Here is a 22,250-nt window from a genome sequence, read left to right as displayed (position 1 = left end):
TTGGGGAAGGCTTGCTTACTGAATCCAGCACTTCTTCCAGAGATAATGAGACTCATCAGACTCTCTTTCCTCAACCCCTTAGAATTCCCCCGGTCTGATCTCCTGACATCCCAGGATGGTGCTCCTTTGCTAGCTCATGTTTCTCGATGGTCTCCTCTGGGCTCTGTGGCATGCATGGATGTGTGTTGCTCTCCATACAGAGGAATCTTACACTGGCCATTTCCTATAGCTTGAAGAATTACTTGGCATTTTTCCCCATCACATTTTAAGTAACTTACATCCCCAGAGAGAAGAGTAATAAAAGACATTTTATGTTTAAAATTTAGTAAAATGAACAGAACCACTTAAAAAAAATTAAAGGCTGAAAGAGTGTTGATTTCCAACCACCACTGGTAAAATTCAGCTATTATTGTAATCTACTGATGTGTAGATTAGATCCCTCCTATAATTATCTCTGATATATAGTGCTGTTTAAATGAAACATTCATGGTCTTATGCATCTACTCATGACAATTATTTAAGGTCGCATTAAATATTAAACAGTAATTAAAACTTCCGCAGGTATCTTTCATAGCTAATCCACATGCTGTGTGAGTTGCCTTTTATCTTATTCTGATTCGGGGCATTAAAAAGACCCAGGTTAGCTGCCGAGCTGAATGTTTTATACTGGCTTCCTCTTTACCCTAACTGGTACCTGCAAGTTTGAAAAATCGTATCAACTTGCTCCCCTTTGAAACTCGTAGTCAAGAAGATTTCTGGAGAAAAAAAAAAAAAGTTTCCAGGTGTGAAAGAAGCATTTTTCATAGGCTGGAGGGAAAAAAAAAAGTTTGATTATAAGCCTAGCAATGATATTTAAGGCGATAAGAGCTGTCTCTTCACTATCTACTCTAATTGAAGATGTAAGTGACATTAATGACTTAAAACAACATATCACTTCTATATGATGTTGGGGTTCATGTAGTTGGGGGGTTTTCTAGCAGCTTAATGCTTATTGAAGATTGCAAATGAATGTGTTCTGGGAGTACCTCCCACCGGTCAGTAGGAAGAAGGAGCCTGGGAATACACTAAGTAACAAAAGGAATATGAACCAGAATTTTAAAACTACCACAGATGATCCAGAAAACAATCTACGTGTGGAAAATTGAAATGGACTTCACAGAATTGGTTAGGAGTCAGACCTGCCATACACACCTACAGAGCAATGCACCCAAAAACCCATAGTCCCATCAGGGTGGAGATAAACATGGGAGGAGCAGACAGGAAGGAGAAGCAGAAAAGGGGAATGAAAGATGTCACAAAAGAAGGAAAAAGTGTAATTAAGAAGGGGAAGGGGGAAAGAGAAGAGGGTAGGGGAAATAGAAAGCAAGGAAGAGAACAGAAAACAGTGGTAAGAGGAGGGAAAGCAGAAAAGAGAAGAGGAAATGTCTGGAACCAAAGGAAATAAAGATAGAAAAGTGGGTGCCACTGGAGGGAAAATCAGGGGTGTCATAAAATCATTGGGGCTCGGGAACAGAGGGGAAAAAGCACTTATGTGCAGCCATGGGCACTTAATACTAACAAAACCCCTCTTGCTGGAAAGGCAAGGTCCCAGCTATGTAAATAGACCTTTCCAGGTGGCGGGAGACCAACTATGGAGGCAAAACATAATTGATTGGTTGAGTTTAACTGGGTGGTGATAAGGTGTCTCCATGATTGATAATCTAGCATGTAGCTGGGTTCACTTTGGCCCCAAAAGGTCTTTGTGTGGTGTAAGAGTCTGTTTTAAGATGTCAGGTATCAGGTGAGGGGATTTATTACCATTGAGACCTTAACTCCATGATGTGCCTTCACGACCTGGAAACATTCCTGGGGAATCATTTAACTCCGGCTGCAAAGGTAGGAAGAGCCCAGGGCTATAGAAAACTGGTTCATACCCCTCAAGATCTGCATTCTTCATCGTTGTGTTAAGTAATTCTGCAGAGTACCAGAATTTTTATGTTGGAGAGAACCTTGAAAGGTAATTTATTCTTTACAGTCCTGTTTAGTGTAGAATTGTGCCCACCCTTTCCAGATAGTTGAGGATCTTTGTTTTTGTTTGGAAAGCAAGGAGGACTTAACAGGTTCTAAAATTTTTATCGAAATACGCCTTTATCGTTCTTTAAAAGGATTAGCTATAGATAAAAATAAATGTAAACTTATTTGTCTTTTTCTTTTAAGCAAATAGTCTTTTTTTTTCCCCCCCAGGAAATCAGTCTTTTAAATATTCTTTTCATGAAAATCTATTTTGCCAATAATGGGTAATTTCTGCCTTGTGTCCTGAAGGTACGAAGTACGTATTCAAGCCTGCACCGCACTGGGATGTGCATCAAGTGATTGGACATCCCTACAGACCCCTGAGGTGGCGCCTCTGATGCAGCCCCCACCACATCTAGAGGTACGGATGGCTCCAGGGGGATTCCAGCCCATGGTTGCCCTTTTGTGGACAGGACCACTTCAGCCAAATGGAAAAGTTATATATTATGAGTTGTACAGAAGACAAATAGCAGCTCATCCTGGAAAATCAAATCCAGTGCTAACCTATAATGGAAGCTCAAGCTCTTTTACGGATTTCGAACTATCACCTTTCACAGAATATGAGTATCAGGTAAGAAATGTGTATTATCAACAATTCACACTGAGACCATATACGCACCTCAGCACCTGCCTGTAAAAATTCCTTGCAATTTGAAAAGCCATTTAGAGAAATGTGGGGCTTAAGGAATCTAATAATATTCTTGGAAAATTTTTAAGCAGTAAATGAGGGAGGAAAGAGCATAGTCATTTTCCTTCTTCATTTTCTTGGTTCTTGATCCATGTGATATATGCTTGTTATTCCTATATAAATTTCAGGTGAAGTATTTGCATTCCTTATTAATGAAGTGATTTCTACCATTAAGCTTCCCTCTGTCAGTGTTGCCTTGGCAGGAAACACTCCTTGTTAAAAAAAAAATCACTTTGAAAATAACTCATTAATTGTACCAAGATAAAATGAAACCCAGTGGCAAGTACCTTCACCCCCTGTGCTCAAGAAAGATATGGAGTGTTGAGAAATGTCTACAGGAAAACAATTAACCTGTGCATGGGGATGAAGCAAGTTTTGTATGAGAGCAGTCTAAAAAGTAAGGACTTTGCATATCCCTAAAAAGCCAAGAATTACAAAAAAAATTCTGAAAATATTTTTGAAATTTATAGAGGACTTCTGTTAGGTTTATTTTGTTTTGCTCTCAGAGTGTTTTTGGAGGGTTTTTTTTTTTTTTTTTTGGTTTGTTTTTAATTTACTTCAGTTTGTCAACATACAGTAACAGCGCTTATCTTATCACGTGCCCTCCTTAATGCCTGTCACCCAGTTACCCCAACCCCCAGCCCACCTCCCCTTCTGCAACCTTTCGTTTCCCAGAGTTAGGAGACTCATGGTTTATCTTCCTCTCTGAGTAGTTTTGATTCTTCTTCTGATAGCATCTCCATTTCTGGCCAGGGGTAGGGGTGGGAGGATGATTCCCCTTGCTCAGGTTTGGGAGAATGTCAGTCCATGAATGTGTTAGGCTGTCTCCTAACTAAAGGGTAGGGGCACATGAACCATGCTCAGCCCCTCAGACTCACCTGGGGCTTGATCTTCTGCATGGTGACTCAGAATTTTAAAAGGTGGAGGTGAGAAGTCCTAATAAAATATCCCAAACCTCAATCCAAAGGCTTTTCTTATGCTTGCTATTTTCAGGCATGGTTCTTCAACTATTCTCAATTCCATACACTCCCAATAAACTCTATTTTGCAAAAGTCAGAACCAGTTTCTCTTGCTTGCAGTCAGAAGCTTGCTGATTGATGCAAGCACTAAGTGCCAGGCATAATGCCAAGTGTAATTTTCTAAAATAGGAAACTGAGCCTTGAACAGCTTACCATAACTAGAAATAATAAAATCACCAAGTCACCAGAAATATGTTGAGGAAATCAATGAATGCAGTAATTAGAGGTAACATTTTAAGTGTGAGAAGAGTATATTTTAGGCCAATAATGTATGAGACAAATTACCCAATGTAGTTAGTAAAAATTGAAAATATAAAAAGATTCCTGAATGGTTTGGAGAAATAGATACATGTTCAAAATCCCTTGTTTTCATTTTTAAATGTAAAACTCTCTTAAGAACAAAAGTTTTTTCTAGGCTTGGCATGACTCGTTTAGCAGCAAAATGCAATCTAAACAAACTTGAGATTATAGCATTTATTTATCCTATCTACTGTGAGTATTTATATGTTTTGCTACAGAAATATTGTGTTTCATTACCATATCATTCTGAGGATATTACAACACACACAGTACGTGTATTTTATTACCTTTCCCAAATATGAAAAGAAAAAAAGCAAAATTATTTAAAAACACATCAGGCCCCAAGGGTTTAGGGTGAAGATTGTGGTTTATATCATGGAGGAACAAAATACCACAGTTGAAAACACAACAAAATAGTATTAGAAACGGCCAGGATCTATGTAGCTGGCCACACTTTTGTTCCTTTATCTATACCTTTACTAAAAAAATGTCACTTTATCTGAGATTCTTCTATTCTCAATTATCTAGTCTTCCTCAGGAATAAAAACACACCTTTGTGACAGAGCTGAATGAAATAAGCGAGAAATCTTTGGCTTCTAATTAGATGAAACTAAATGACCCGTAGATATTGAAAGTAAACTAGTGATTATAGCTTCTTTGGCATTATGTTGTGCCACTGGATTCAATAATTGGCTAGATGATCCATAGAAGTCTAATGCCAATTTTTAAGAAATGGTAAACCTCACACACATGTCTTAGCTCTGGTGAGTTTTCTTATCAGGAGTTAAGGACAAGGAGGAGCCAAGGGACCTACAATTCAGAGGAGAGTGGACCTCAGGCTATGCTGTTTGTAACTGTCTACTCTGGGTCACGCTGCACCTCCTCCTATTCATTACACCCAATGGAAGCATTTAGTTGGGTTTCCATAACAAACTGATCTCAAGTTTGCATTTACTAGCTAATCCCGCCTTGTTACCACATAAGCAGCAGGAGGGTAAAATCTAGCCTATCTGCCCAAAACCCAGTTTTTACAGGAAATATTTTGAAAAGCATAGATTAAATGCTGAAATAAATGAACTAAAATATTAGATTTATTTAACCTGGATAACTGCTCAGTCTACACAGGTCCTGAATAACCTTACAGGAGCCATTTAGAAGTAATGTACTAAAATACTGATTTCCCTTTTACAAAAGAACATTTTTTGCCATTGAGATGAACTTGTATTGCTCTCAAACCTGTCTGAGGGTTACTTCATCTGCAAGTTGCCTTTCAGAAAATACCTTCCTTGTCCTAGAGGTATTGGTTCATTCAATATCTGTCAATGATTTGACTCTTCTGCAGAGGATTGTATTTTTTGAGGCAATTTATATTTCTGGGAATAAAACCAAAGAACTGAGAAACTACCCAGAGATATACATCTATTAATCAGAAGGGTGGTGATGATCTGTGTAATTGGGTAGGTGGTCTTCCCCAGGGTGTGCCCTGAGGGTATCAGATGCTGCTGCCCACCCTGCTCCTATAGGACCTTACACCACTCTGTACTCATTTATGTTTCTGAGATAAGTCATTGAAGGCAGCTGCCAAAATTTATTGTGGGGGATAAACAAGACAGCACTTCCTAGCGTAAATTCGCCCAATCACTTGACCTGTAATAGAGCTCTGGGAGAAAAGAGTCTAGAGTGGATGAGTTCTGATGAATGGAGTGGACAGGAACTATGTAGAGAAAGGGATTCTTACTGAAAGAAATGGGGAGTCCCTCACTCCAGGAGCCCTTGGAGGAAGAGAACCAGTCAGTTGTCACTTACCTCACAACAATTCATAGAACCAGCTTGGTAACTGTCACATTTGAAGGTGGACAAAAGCCATGTGATATTACAGGCACTTTCTAAATTTTCAGTAATACCTCAATATCAAACATCTTAAAGGTAGTGGCTCCCAGTCTTTCTAATACAAAAGGAGATTCCGAGGGGTGAGGGTGGGGATTCCCAGCAATCTGTATTTTTAACAAGCAGCTTAGATGATCCACAACCCTCCTTTTTTTTTTTTTTTTTTTTTTTTTTTGAGAAATACTGCCCCAGAGGGTACAGCATTGTTGCTATGCTGCTTAAGCCAGATTTTCAAGTGGTGATTTCCTAATTCAGTGGCTCTCAGCCCTGGCTGCACATTAGAATCACCTAGGGAACTTTAACCACATTCCTGATGCTCCGGCTCCATCCCCCTGTAGTTCTGATTCTGGGATGGGTCCAGGGATCAGTGCATTTCAAAAGGTCCCTAGGTGATTCTAATGTGCAGCCAGGGCTGAGAATCACAGTCCTAAACCATCATAAACCGATTGCCTAAATAAGTGAAGCCAGTTCCCCACAAGTGCCTAATTTACATGATGATAATTGATGACCAACCTATTTACCTTGGTTTATCCATAACCACCCTAAACAGAAATCCTGTTGTTTTGATATCAAACTGGAAAGTGGAGGACTTCAGAATTCAGAATATATTATCTGCAAAGTTCACATCTCAGTTAATCAAATAATTTATTTTCCTCTTCTTCGTGGATTTTGTTTTATTTCTATTGGAGTTTTATTTTGCTTTGTTTCTCACTTGGGACACCTGGCCTTTGGTAGTTAAGAGTTATAACATTCATCACCACTTAAAATGGGATTTTTCTAATTTGATTGACTTCGACACAGCTTCCAGAGATTCTGCAGGATCCACTTTAATAAGAACAGTAAGCTCTGAAATACAAATTGTAGAACTCTGGAAGTGCCTTTTTATATTTCACAAGATGGATGGGACGTCTTTGCAGAACCACACGATGCAGCGTCTCATTAGAGCATGAGCCTTCTCAGTGAATTTCAAATACAATTTAGTTTACCAAAACCTAATTCTCAAAAACTCTTGTCAATGCGTGATTCATACATAAATGAGATGCATCTTTACTAAATGGAATTCTTCAGTGTACAGACCTTTTCCTTACATGGAGATCACAGGCTTCTTGTTCAACAGAATATTTACAAAATCCAATGGGATACTTTTGAGACAATACTCCTTTCTATCTTCAACCCTTTCAAAATTGGCTGTCCTCATCTATAAGGTCTAGACCTCCCAATTCTGCATGGGGAGGTTCTTAATAGCACAGCAAGCAAATGAAGACAACAGTCTCTGCACAGGCTTCAGAGAGGGACCTGGGTGGAAGTCTGCTCCATAGGCAGCTGCAGGCTTCACCTGTGGGGAGCGAGCTGGGGCTGATAAGCAGCCCTCAGTAATTGTGCATTCATATTCATACTCTCGCTTAAGGCAATGACTCACTGTGGATTTGCTAGGGCCTGCCGTGGCTCCCCCTTTCACCGGATCGTGCTGTCAGTGACTTAATTCATTTTCCTGAAAATTCCCCCACTTTGACAGGTTTTTGCACTAAGCACCCACACTCACACAATCTCTGAAGGCTTGAAGGCTTCCAGCGCTGGACGACTGAGAAGTGACAGGTCAGCCCCAGAGGAAACCCTATGACTCAGGACGTGCAGGGCTGATCTTAGGGCCGGTGCTGTGGGAGGCCACACAGGGTGGCAGCCCGCTGCCTTCTTTCTAACACACCGACCCTGACTCCAAACAATTCTGTCTGGAAATTTATGCTGAAGAGGATGCAAGGAAGGGTTGAGCAGGAGACAGACGAGGGGACGAACCCTCACTGTTCCTGCCCAAAACATCCACGTGGAGACTGCAGGAGGGGCTGCTGGAGCCATTTCTGTCCAACCCCCACAATGTGTGGGTGATGAGCTGGAAGGAGAAAGAACAGATAAAGTCCTTCTCACACTGTATCTGGATCCTTGAGCAAAGTAACCTCTCCCAGTGGTTTTTACTGATATTTAAATGGAAGCTCTCCCCAGTTCTAAATTCTAGGAGCCTCTGTGGGGGTAATCTATAACCGTACACTTTAAAATTTTCTAATCAAACTTTAGCTCAACCTTGATTTGATCTATAATTTGTAAAACCTGACAATATATTCTGATCCTAAGCAATTTGATCATCTGATCATGTTTAGCTTTAAGTTGTATCGAAGCAAGTGAGTATATGAGACCAGCTTCGGATCAATAGTTCTCTGGTTCCCTATCACCAAAATGGAAACATGGAAACATCAGTAGTGGTGTTTTCTAATGAAATCCAATTTATTTATATACTAATAAATGTATTTAATAAGTTATAAATACATTAGAAAATGTAAATGTCAACCAATAACAATTTATTTCATTTACTGCATCTAAGAGTCCCATTTAGATTGTTGAGAAAACCTGCAGCATCAATAAGGCATCTTGATTATTTTTACTATGAGTGATAGAAAGCCAACTTAAATAGAAAAGAATTGTTTTTGTTTACCTGTCTGGAAAACGGACCAAAGAAATTCCTTGAAACCAAGAAAATGGTGTAAATACCAGGCCTCCACAGGAGCTTGGGATACAGGACTCCAAGCTGTCAGATTCATCCTTTCTCTCCTTCCTCCATCTTTGATTGTCTCCATTTGGCTTCATTCCACACCAGACTTTCTCCAGGCATTAAAGAAACTCACTCTTGACACTACCTGATTCAAGCTTTCTCGGTGCCTTGGATTCCTTGGCTTGGAATTGTGGATTGGAGCAACATTGAACTCATAGACTCATGCTTTGAGATTGAATGGGTTGATAGATAAATATGCTTAGGCCAGCACATCACACATAGGAACTCTTTGCCCAGTGCAATTACGATAGTTATTATTATTCTTACCCTCCCACTTCAGAGTGGGAAAAGGACTTCTTTCCCTCTCAATATTCATAAATCAAACAAGAGCCAGACTCTCATGGACTGCCTAGCACCATATAGTCCTGTGACCAAGAGAATGGAAGATTTTGATCAAATAGGCCTGGACACGGGGCCCCATCCTACAGCCAGGGATTTATGAATACGTGGGAAACACTTCTAGCCAGAAACAAGGGCTGCCCCAACACGGGACACACACCCACCACACTACTGTGAAATAGTTACAATTCCCAGGCTCTTCCCTCTTAGATGTTCACAGCTGGCAGATGAAACTGAGTGAAAAATAACACAGCTTGGGCAAGATGCTTAATTTCTCAAAGTCTTACTTTAAAAAAAATCGGTGTTAAGAGAAATGAGATATTTTATATGTCTAGCTGGATGCTTGATACATAGTAAGCCCACCTCCCCACTCTACCCTGAGCCCATACTGTAGAAAAGAAGGTACCTTCTTCCAAGACAGAAAAGAACCAGGTTAAGAAAACTCTTATGCCTCCATCAGTGAGTCACTAATAAAATGGTAAAATGTAAAAATCTCTAAGAACACAACTGGCTCTGAAGGTGTGATGCCCCTTCAATGAGGTGGTCCAGTCTTGTTTGTCCTTGCCACTTCTCAGGATAAAACTACTTGCCCACATACCCATGACTGAGATTCCTTCCAACTTTGAGTCTGAGTCTACACTTCTGTGACAAGCTACTCGATTCACATGGCTCATTTTCTGTTGCTATCGCCTTTATCCCATCCCGTTCCTAAGCATTTTCTGTGCCACTTTTAGAGAAAATGGATCGAGCATGTTTTCTGTTTGGTTTTGGACTTGCATTTAATTAGGTATTAATCTCACTAACGTATTTCTGACCAGCATGGAAGCTTTTGTTTAGTTAGTTTCTCCCATAAGATCTAAGCTGCTCCCACCCCCCAACTCCCACAGCTCAAGGTATTAAATGATTTATTGATATTGTCTGTCTCAAACAGTGCGTTTGTTCTAAAACTTTAGAGCCAAAGTGCTACAGCTTAGACTACAGGCCGTTAGGACACTTCCATGAATAGAAATATGAATTCTGCCCCTGGACCAGGGACCATGTTTTTTTGCCATTGGCTTTTTTTTTTTTTCAACAGATCATTTCTCCCTGTGTGTGAGCACACCTAGGAGCATGCTCTAGTTCACACGTGTGCACATCTTTTCATTCTTTTTCTCTTTCATGGCATCCTTTAGCATTCATTCTTAAGCTGCAATTGTTGGCAGTCTTTACATTGCCTTTGAGACAAGTTATTCATCTGGAGATGCATTGGTTCTCACCCTCATGCTGATGCAACCCAAATGTCTAGTTCACTTAAGCCAATATTGATCCTCCAATCTTTGCATTGAAAGCTTGTGTGCTGGACATAAAATAGTAAATGGAACCAAATTTTCTCCAGCTGAAGATAGATAATGTGTAATTCCAAGCCCCCCTGGCTCTTCACCAACAGTTTCTATTCAGTGAGATGACCATGAAAATCAAGGCTCCCTCAAATCACCTGATTAGGTCCTATAAAAATATCCAGGAAAGGATGAGACATGTTTTACTTATTTCCCTTTATCCTAGAACTTGAATACATAATAACTTATTATTATGCACACACTATATACAAAGTGTATGCCTAGTTACTAGGATTGCAGCAGGAGGCTAAAAACCATGAACTCCATTCCTCAGGGGCTTAAAGTTTAGTTGATAAGACAAAGAAACACACCCCTGAATAATATATCCATAAAAATATAGGGATGCTTGTATAAGCTATGAAGAAAGATATTTGAAAGATTCAAGTGATGATGCAGCAGAAACAGCACCTTATCTTCAAGGACAGCAGGATTTCCATGCCAAGTTCTCATGGCCCCTCTCATTTCACTCTCTGGCCAGATGGGCTTGAGCAGCACAGGTGGGACTTGACTAAAATCATTCCATGCAGACGTGAAGAGGCACTATTCCTCTATTCAGTCTCACTAAATTATCTCCAATCTCTCCATGCTTATGATCCAATGCCAGTCTCAGCCCACCCATTGTTACTGGGGCCTGTGTAATGTTTGGAAATGTTCTCCCCAGTGTCAGGATCTCAGCTGGAAACAGATGGTGTACTCAAAGGAGCATTTGAAGAGAATTAAGTGAAAAGGCTATTTATGGAGGTGTGGGCAGGATTAAGAGAATCAACAAGGGAGGTTAAAGTACCCAGGGACTAGCAATAGCCAGAAGCTATTACCTTCTAGGCCTAAAGGGGATCAAGCTGTTCCTGGAACCCAGCATTTGCTGAAGCCAGTGAAGAGGGGCTACACTGTGGAAGAAGAAGCTTTAGAGAAAAAATGCAGTCTTGCCAAACTGAGGTGCCAAAGAGAGGGATCAGGAGACGTTAAAAATCTGAACTCTCTCCTTCCTCTGATCAATCCAACTGGAAAGAAGCCAGGAGGAGAAGATCCCTTAGGCAGTCTGCGGAGTCACTTCCCAGTGCACAGAGCAGGGCATAGAACGGTCCTGGAGGCAAAGGAATCATACCTAGCATATCCCCCATACCTCACATTGGTGCTGCTTCTCACTCAATATGTGACGAAGAATCCTTTCCAGACTACGAGATCACCTGGCAAGCTTTGGCCTGCTACTCCATGGTTATTGATAAAACACTAAGTAAATCTGAAGGCTTAAGGAGGATTGCACTTAAGTATTTGGACTGATGGTATATTTCCATTAAATTCTAAATAAATGTCTTGGTCTAAATGAAGCAATCAAATCTACAGGTGGAAACAAAAACGTTAAGACGCTTAAGTAAATCACATCCCTTCAATTGAAATCTTTAAGAAGTTGGTTGAGACTCTCTCTTGTGAATTGATTTATCTATCTGCTGATGGATCTGATCATTACTAAGATGCCTAAAAGCATCTTGGAAACTGTGCAGTTCTCTCCTTGATGCCGGTGGCATGTTTATAATGGAAACCGGAAATAAAATTCTGTCCTCTGAAGAATCCAGTGAATTGCTCCAGTATTTCCTTTTGTTTAGACTTTGGGATGCTTTTGAGAAATTTTAATTAATAATAAGGCAAAGTAGAGAATGCCATCCAATATACAAAAGTTGCTGTAGGAACAGTATTTCTCAAAAGCCACGCTTTCATTTGCACTGCCCCTCAAAGTTTTAGAGCAGAGAAATACCTGGAGAAAGACATACAGAGATGTGGCCTAAATTTGTAATGCTGTGAAGGGTCTTCAAGTCTATGGTTTCTCAATAAAGCTACATGGAACCCAGAAGTAAGTTACAGAATTGCTACTTAGTCCCACTTTCTCTTCCAAGGGGTCAAGTCACCCTCTCCTAACTTTTCACAAAATGATATAATAATCATTATTATTTTTTGTGCTCACTATGTGCTATGCTAAGAGCTTTACAACCATTTGAGATAATGACTATTACTAATAATAATGTTCAGAAATCTGATGCATTGTGTGATTGTTAATATGCCCCAGATACAGTTGGTGAGTGGGAGAACTTGACTTTGTATCTAAGATTCAGGTGCCAAAGACTGTGTCCTTAAACTCATCCTATGGTTGATCTGAATTGTGTTTATATAAAGCTCTGGGGCTTTCAAAATCTTGGTAAGATATTTATAAATGTATTTATCCACCAACCCATTCCTTGGAAACTTACAGAGACATTTTTGCATACAAAGCTCAGTATAGTCCTGTGAGATAGGTGTTATCATTCCCTCTGTATAATAAGGAGCCTAAATGACTATGCAAGTTACCTAAGAAAAGACAGAATTAGAGCTTAGACCCAAGTCCAGTAATTGTCTACTGAATCACAGCTTATTCAGGTCACCCTCATCAGGGGCATGAGTCCTGACCCTGCAAAGATGAACTGACTCTGAGTGTAATCTGGGCTCCAGGATTCACTGGCTTTGTCATCTCAGCAATTGATTTAAACCCTCTAAGCCTTCATTTCCTTGCCCATAAAATTGGGGTGAAAAGACCTACCTTAGAAGGGTAGCTGTAAACTTTAAATGAGTTCATTGTCACTCACATATAAAATTAAAATTTAATAGATAAATTCATAAAAATTAATCAATACCCAGTTATTTCTATAAAATGTACATCAGATTAAGTCAGTTCCCTGATGGGAACCCTCCCTTGGCTTCCCATAAAATGCAAACTCCTCTCTGGTTCAGTGGAGACTTTCATTTGTCCACTTCTGTCCTCATCTCATTGCTCTCTGGCCCTTACTCACTAAGCCTGGCTGCACTAGCCTTCTTGAGAATCCAGCCTCAGGGACTTTGCACTTCTTTTTCCCAGAGCGTTTTCCCCCCTAGATCTTCACATGATGGCCTCCTTCTTGCCATTAGCATTCCAGTTTGATTATCAACTCCTGAGAGCATCTTCTGGACAATTCAAGCATTCTCAGTTATATTGCTGTATCTTACATAGTTTATATTATAGATTATTTCCTTTCTAACACATACCACCTATTCATTTGTGTTTGTTTATTTACTGTTTCTCCCCATCCAGATATCAACTCCAGCCTTGTTCACTGTTGTATCGCCAACTCATAGTACAGTGTCTGGCACATAGAATGACTCAGTAAATATCTACTGAATTAATGGATGATTAACCTCACCTGGTTAACTATACTGTTATTTTCAAAAATGTTAATCATAATTGGTAATTATGATCTTAGCTTACTCTAGCAACTTATTGTGGAGGATGTATGTGTTTTCAATGTCATATCAGTAGGGTATGGTTATTATTTTAGTTAAAACATAATGGAATTTCACCGTCTTTACGTATTTGGAGCAGTATGGAAAGTATGTGAATATTTTTTGCCTCCTTGTAACATATAATAGTGTTAAAACATGATAAGTGCCAACAGAGATGGATGCCATGATATTTGTGGTAATTCCCACCATCTCACTTTGAGGCTGCTCTTCATAGAAACAGCCAGTCCTTGCAGGGCTCTACTACAGTCCCAGAGCAGGATGTCAACTGCTTGCAAGATGCGCCCAGGTTCTCCTTCAATGGTCTTATGTAGAAAAGTTCAAAGAGTTTGGGGTTTTACATCATGTACCTGTATTGGAGAGTCAGCTCTCCAATAGTGGTAGCTCTCCAGTGGTAGCACTTCCAAGTTGCAGAAACTTCCCTGTGTCTGTTTCCTCGTGCACACCAGTGACAATAATAATATCAATCTGATAGGATTATTGGGAGGATGAAATAAATTAGTACATATAATACACTTATAAAAGTGCAAGTGCTCAGTGAACCTATCAACTACTTTTATGTATCCTCATGAGAGCCAGATGGAACAGAGTTCCTATTTTCTCTCAGGAAGCACAGATAGAGGCAATAAAAAGTAGTATGTGATAAATTCCAAATTCTTATTATCACTAAAATTAAATTGGGGCTAATTCTAGAATTTCACACTAATGTTGAAGCCAATTTTTCCTCCCTCATATTCATATTTATTGAGTAGCTTTAAAGAGCAAGGCAGTGTGCTAAGCAGTAGTAACAGAAGACACCCATGTCGAGCAAAGAAAATGTCTTATAATTTCTTCACATCCCTGAATTTCAAAAGTACCAGTAGAAAGGAAGACAATGTTCTGTTGTACCCTTCTTCCCCTGGGTCCCAGAATTCAATTAAAATCATGTTCCATCTTGCCTGATCCAAAGTGTTTTAGATGAAAGGAACCTGGAATGCAGGAGCTGTATCTGTAGAAGTGTAACTACAATACATCCAGTAAAGTATCATGCAAACAGAGATGCTGAAAAGTCCATTTGATGATAAAAGAAAATCAGAGTGTTAAATAGCTACACAGAGCTTTTCAGCAAGCTATTCCTTTATGACTATAGCCTGCAGGACTGCTCATGAAATAAAATAATCTTGTAATCATATAACTTCAGATTTATTGCCTTCTCTTTTTAGCCATAGGTCTCTCTAACCACAATTCTGGCAAAGTCCAGTTTGGCATATTGCTATTCAAACATATTCGAAACCCACGACAGGCTACCCTTTAAAAAGGCATTAATGTAAGTGCCATGGGAAAATATACTCCAAGGTTGTAGATGAATTGATATGATTTCCTTGATTGTATCTTTTTATTTATGAGGCATAATTTATGAGCAGTGGAGAACAAACTGCAATGAGTGATGACTAACTACAGCCAAAGTCATAAATCAGGAGCAGTGAAAGAAGTGGTGATTTTGATCGAATCTATTGAATTAGCTGTTGGCCTTAGCCAATACAGGTATTGGAAAGACCTTTTTAATATCTATTTGTCTCCCTCATGGGAATGTGATAACAATATCATTACATGCCCCTAGGAAACAAATAATTTAATTGTTTGTCTGTTAACATGCAACCTATTTACTCTACTTATTAACTACTGGCATGGCCATTCATGTCAGGCTTTTGTTTATTTCTGATGTGAATTGTCACAAAAATATATTCACATTCTCCAGTTTAATAAAGAATGATGTTGCTTCCCTCATGCTGTTCAATATGAATATGTCATAAATTTTGTTGAAAAGCTTTTATATTATCAAGAATTTCCATTATTCCACAAGGAAGCATGTTACAAAGCATCACAGAAGTTACATAGAACTCAAAAATGCCTCTATATCTTAATCCTTTGAGAGTAACAGTTATAATACAATTCTTATAATAAGCAGCATGGAAAAAGAACAAAATCTCAAATTGCTCCAAGGGCAAGGACAGTCACTGTAACTTATATTAGAAGTCAACAGATTAGGGGTTTTCTGTTAAAGATCACTGGCTAAATTTGGTTATTCCTGCATTCCATTTTTGTATGGAAAATAAGAGTGAATACAAGAATAAATAGACATCAATTAGATGCTAACAGAATAAGCAGCATCACTAAACTGCTCCCTTGGCTTTAACAAGACTTGTAGCATGATGATATCTTAGCCTAAAGAATCAAAAAATATTTTTACACTTAAGGATATTTTTAAAATGATATGATAAAGGAAAAACACCTCAGGAAATTCCTAGAGATTTACATTAAGAATTTGTCTTTGCATTAAGACTACACTTGGAAAATATCAGTCCTAGGGAATGTTTCTTCAGAAAGCTACAAAGCACTAAAGCTTTATGTGAGAAAAAGCACTAATCTTTACAGTTAAGTGTAGAAATTGGACTAAAGAATAATTAGCACAGTGATGTAAGCACCCAGTGGGCTACCACTCTGGGAGAATTTTCAGATCTATCTCCCCTTCCCCTGTCCTCCACAGAGTCATGTCGCTTTTACAAAAATGATTACAAATGCTTCTGTTCACAAATTCTTGCTTCCCTTCTGGAATCAAGTTAAAAGGAGAAATGTGTAGAGAGGAATTGGGAGCATTTAGAATAATATACTACAAGGGAAAAATGGATGCAACAAGTTTTAGAAATATCATGATTTCAAGAAATTTATACCTGGACTGAAAACTAGCTAGCAAATAGTCGTTCTACAAAGTTAATGAACTCTGGTTCTGTTTGGAACCATGACCACTGTAATGAACTCTATGATGATTATTGCAGCTGTAACATCTTCAAACAGATACATGCTTCATGCTTTTCCAAATGACTAAAGGTAATGACAAAGGAAATGCAGAGTACAACTCTTAACAGATGTCAGTTGAATAGAAATTTAAAATGTATAACACCTAGTTCTGTACCTGGTTCTACAGAAAATAGCCTTCTGTGTTTCTCACACAATCTTGGAAATGTGTTGGAAAGGCAGGTTCCAAGGTCCTTTTGCCACAAATTCTGATATAGGTATCCAAAATGATTTTGATGATCGTAGCCAAGAAACACTTTTTGACAAAGACTCCTTTGGTGGAAGAATCTAGGAGGCAGTTTTAACCAGAGAGGAGACGATTAAACCCATCTTTTCCACGGCAGTGAGATTTTGGCAGCTTGGTGGCAGATGTTGACACTTTAGGTAATGGGAATTTTTTAAGGCCAAATATGGTCATTAGTCCTGGGAGGGTGGGGAGTAGTAAATAAAAGAACAATTTCATTTCTTTAATGGACAATAACATAAAGATGGTAATAGTCACTAGTTAGATTTTTTAAAATTAGATTGAAAACAGAAATATGAACAAAAATTAATCTATTTTTCTAGTCAGTTATAGAATTTATGGTTAAATGGTTTTAGTTATTTTGTTTTTATCCAAATAGTCAATCTATGTTTTCTATGACATCTTCTTATATTATAACTCTTGTCGTGGTTGCAACCAAAACCTTAGAGAACAAAACACCCCAACTCAGCCAGTCCCAATTTGTTCTTGTTTGTAACAGCTCTTCACTGGGAGGTTCCTAACTCTTAAAGTTATTATTGTGTATTTGTGTGTGTGTGTGTATGTGTGTGTGCAAGTGTTCACTAAACACAAATAATAAATTGTTTTATTGAGAAGTTTAATCTTTTTTATTATAAAAGAATAAAGGTGTTCAGCTGGATATTGTAGGAATAGGATATTCTAAATAAATAAAAAAATTAGGAGTATCCTTGATTTTTGTCACTTTGCCTTGAAATTCATAAGCTTTGCTGGCTCCCACCCCACCAATATGTCCCTTCTTTTCTGTGAGCAACCCACACCAAAAAAAGCCCACATTTATGTACCCAATGATCGCAACCAGAAATCGTGGGACGTAAACCAGATGGATTGGCTTGTCGGTTAGGTGAAAGGTAGGTAAATAGGTGGTGATGGATGGATGGATTAGAGAGGTGACAAATAGAAAAAATAGAGATAGATACAGTAGGCAACTCCATATTCACAAGACATTTAATTTCTTGATTTTTACATTGGTTCATTAAAATTAAAAGATCAGATCATATTGCTCAAAATTTGCCATGCAAGATCTCTGCTTCTTTCTCTACCCTACAAAGATGGATCCAAATATTGGGGTCACTGTTTCGCAGTAGAAATCATAAGCATATGTTAGCATTTTTTTTTTATTTACTTATTTATTTTAAAGATAGAGTGCACGAGTGGGAGGGGCAGAGGGAGAAGAAATCCCAAGCAGACTCCACACGGAATGCGCAGAGCGTGACTCCGGGCTCAATCTCACGACCCTGAGATCTTACCCTGAGCCAAAACAGAGTCAGCCATTCAGCCACTGAGCCACCCAGGCACCCCTCTGTGAGCGTTTTTATTCTGAACCCTGAACTTCTGTACTTCAGTTCCTTTGTGTCTTGCTTCACTGGGCATAGGCAGAAATCCACAGCAATTTTTGGGTAAAGGACTTTTTAACCTCAATAAACAAAGAGGATACCAATGACAGGTTCTTTTTTACATTTTCCTCTGGTAGTTTGGTATAATAGAAACACTGCCTTGTGGGACAAGTTTTGTGAAATCCATAATTCTTCATTATTTCAGTCAGCTTTTTCTTCATTGTAACTGCTTTCATTTCCAGAGTAGCTCATGTAAATAGGCTGATCCTGCTTTGCATAAACACGTTGATTTATATGAATGCTATTTTGATCTCAAATTGATTGAATACTAAAAAGAAAGACTAAGAAAAAGAGCACTATATTATGAAGGTCTCCCTTCAAAGACAAAAGACACTAAGTCCTACATACATTCCCAGTTAGTGATGAAGAATTTACAATTGCCTCGTTTTCAGAACAGAACATTTCTAGAAATACAGAGAAACACTATAATACTGACGCTCAAGCATTTTAAAATACCATAGATTAAATCACATTTTGGAAATAGGACTCGGCCCAGTAAAAATTCATCTAACACAGGGGGATGTGGGATGAAGTTTTTATCTCACAACACCAGCTTAATAGTATTCATTATACTCCATCTATATTGAAAGTGAAAGCAAAAATGAATGTTCATAATCTGGGGCCAGACCTGTGCTAAGCACTTTCTATGGATTTTACTTATTTCTTTTTTTTTTTTCAACGTTCCCATACCTGCACTGTTACTGTCTCCTATTGGTGCTCAGTAATTAATTGGCAACTTGCTGAATTTTTATTTTATTACACCTACTTTTTTATTTTCCTCGTTTTCTTTCCCATCCATTGTGACCTCTATTAAAATTCTATATGCCCTTTATTTAATTAAATAAAGAGGTCATTAGTCTGAGGTGGCTCTAGTGCTTTGAAGGCCTACATAAACAAACCAAAGTCTAAGCTGGTAAATGCTTCAAGATTACAAAAATCAAAACACTAAGAACAACCAATCTTAAATAGCCAATAGGCTTTGAACTATATAGCCAACAAATAATTTCCTTTCTTTGCTTCTGCACGTTCCCTATGTAAGGCTCTCCTCTGGTTCCTGTCCGCCAAGTGCTCATAACCACTTCCAGTTTGGTGCTGCCCCATCAGAATTATATTTTTGCTCAAATAAACTCTTAAAATTTTTAATATGCTTCAGTTTATCTCTTAACACCCTAAATCACTAACCAAAGCCCCACTCTTGGCAAAGAACTTGATATTAAAAGTATCCCTTATTTTGCACCCCTTCCCCCAAGAATATTTTCTTTTCAAACTTTGTCATTCTCTTTGTAATAAAAAATGTTCTTCTCTACCTCCTGGAAAGATATTTGCATTAAAGAGATTAGTCTGGATGTCCATCAACAGATGAATGGATAAAGAAATGTAATATATATATATATATATATATATATATATATATTCATCAAATATATATATACACATATTCATCAAGTGTATATATATAAAATATGTATCTCTTGATATATATATCTCTTGATATATATATTTCTTTTGATATATATTTCTATATATATATCAAAAGAAATCTTGCCATTTGCAGTAACTTGGATGGAACCAGGGTGTATTATGCTAAGTGAAATAAGTCAGAGAAAGATGAATACCATATGATTTCGTTCATATATGGAATTTAAGAAAAAACAGATGAACATAGGGGGAGGGAAGGAAAAATAAAATAACATGAAAACAGGGAGGCAAACTATAAGAGAAGCTTAACTCTAGGAAGCAAACCGAGGGTTGTTGGAGGGGGGATGGGGTACTGCGTGACAAGCATTCAGGAGAGTCATGATGTAATGAGCATTGGGTGTTATATGCAACTGATGAATCACTAAATTCTACACCTGAAACTGATCATACATCATATGTGAGCTAAATTAAACTTTAAAATTAAATAATGAAATAAAATAAGACTAGATTGCTTTTACGAGAAGTTTTTTAAAAGATCTTTGCAAATAAATAATAATTACCTAAGTGTAAAAAAAAAAAAAAAAAAGAGGTTGGTCTGTAGCTGACTGATATGAGCTGTCGCTTATCAGCTCTGAAAGCTTTCACCAAAAACCTCCAACCTACTATTCCCATGCCAAGTGACCTTGGCCACTTCAGAGGAGACTAGAAGAGCAGCCCAGTGGCAGTATGGTTTCCATGAAGTGGTTCTCCAATTGCTGAGACAGTGCGCTCTCCCTACTTCCCTGTGCCTATGAAAATAACCCCCCACACACACACAATGGAGACAACCGGGACCCATGTATCCATCCTCACAGGCTAACTTTACCTACCCCAGAACTGCAGATATTTGTCTATGGACGAGCCATTTCATTTTCATGATCCTTGGTATCTTCCTGCTGCGTCTGGATGACATACAGAATCAAAAGCATGGTTTATATGAAAGAGCAATAATAGAGTTTATTGAAGAGCAGAATTCTCATCTCAGCTCTTGTAACTTCCATCACCAAGAGAGTGACATTTCCGGAGCCTCAATTTTCTCACGGGTAGAGGGGGCTGAGCATACATTCTGCAGCCACCCTACGAAGTTCTGTTGTCAGGACCAAGATAAGACCTGTTAAAGTGTTTTGTAAATTGTAGGGTTTATACAAATGTGCGTGATTATTATGCACCTGGTGAGACAAAGTGTCAGAGCTCTAAAGAGGGCAGGTTCTGCTCTGTAAGGACGTTAGTTGTCTCTTAAAAATGGGGCTTCTGGCAATCCTATCAGCAAGGGGCTGGAGATTTGCATTTGACAGCGATCTGAGAGCAGTTCAACATCAGAAATTTTACTTTTCCAAAGGAAACTACTAAAAAAAAAAAGGGGAGGGGGACATGGAAACACTGATGGAAGTTGGGCCTAACTACTAAAAGTCTCTCCTATATTTATTCTCTGGAAGATATTATTGATGCAAAAGTAAAAGAAGCAAAAACAAAGCTAAGCTTTCACTGTGGAATATTTCACTATAGTCTGTTTCTAAGCATCTCATATTTTAAATGTTCTGCATGCTTTTTAAACCTGGAACGGGTGTACTATAGAATTAAGCAAGTTTTACAGACTTTAAAAGCTCAGGACAAATATATATATATATAATTTTATACATATAGTAGAAGACAGTGAATGAGAAAGAAAATTTCCTGAAGTTGGATTTGCACAACATGAAAGCTTACTAAGGAATACTCTTACTCCTAAACACGCAGACGGTCTTCTTGTATTGCCATTTAGATCTATCATTCTGATTGATCACTGTGTAGTTGGCTGTTATTGGGCCTAATTTAACCCTATACACTCACACATCCATCTACTCTGTCTATTGTACCTGACATTCTACAAATTACTTACTCATGCAAATGACGACCTAAGGCAACCTTTTAGGATATTCGTGTTTAATTATACAAATGGTTCTTGATAAATAAGATTATATATCCTTCCATATGTTTATCCCCTCCTTGATGAAAGGAAAATTTAATTTTCATGCAGATTTGGTGGGGACGGTGTTTAAGAATTGCTGAGTTTTATGTAGTCTGCAGATCCATTCAGGTTGCAGAAGCTGACAAAATCACTCTACACCCCACACAGAGACAACGAGTTTTTTATTAGGCTTGAACCAGCCTGCTGCATTCTGAAATGAGGGCTCCTCATCAGCCCCCATGTGACCAGGGTTCACATGGTCAAAGGCAAAAAAAGAGGAAGGACCTGCTCTCCTCTGTGATTACAAAGTTGCAAGGTCCAAGTTTATCTCATTCTGTTGTGTTTGGTTGCTTTTGGTTGCCAACGTTTCTTTCAGCCTGAAGTTATCTTGCTTTTAAGTAGTCTTACTGATTTCTCTTTGAAGGTTTGGGCAGTGAATTCAGCAGGAAAAGCCCCCAGTACTTGGGCATGGTGTAGAACTGGGCCTGCCCCCCCAGAAGGTCTCGGAGCACCCAAGTTCCATGCAGTCTCTTCCACCCATGCAGTGGTCAACATCAGCGCCCCTGAGAAGCCCAATGGAATTATCAATATTTACAGGTTGTTCTCCAACACCAGCGGGGTGGAGACAGTGGTGAGTAGCAGAGTACTCTGTGCAAAAATCCAGGACTGGTTTATTCTTTAAAAATAAACTACAGTGCCCTGGCCTTTTCTTCTATTTATCCATGATGAACTTAGTACAAAGTTCCATCTGAGAGAAATTGTGTTA

General features: G+C 38.6%; 1 protein-coding gene across 1 annotated transcript in view; it reads left to right on the top strand.

The window, feature by feature from the left end:
* The window catches only part of USH2A (usherin), a 684,230-nt gene that overhangs the window by 637,150 nt on the left and 24,830 nt on the right, over positions 1 to 22,250 (top strand). The window contains exons 64-65 of the mRNA XM_025991680.2: positions 2,302 to 2,623; positions 21,909 to 22,115. Of these exons, the coding sequence (XP_025847465.2) occupies positions 2,302 to 2,623; positions 21,909 to 22,115 (529 nt within the window). The remainder of the gene's footprint in view (positions 1 to 2,301; positions 2,624 to 21,908; positions 22,116 to 22,250) is intronic.

The sequence above is a fragment of the Vulpes vulpes genome, chromosome 5 (genome assembly GCF_048418805.1).
Source record: "Vulpes vulpes isolate BD-2025 chromosome 5, VulVul3, whole genome shotgun sequence".
NCBI lineage: Eukaryota > Metazoa > Chordata > Mammalia > Carnivora > Canidae > Vulpes > Vulpes vulpes.
This window is presented reverse-complemented; position numbering and strand designations above follow the sequence as displayed.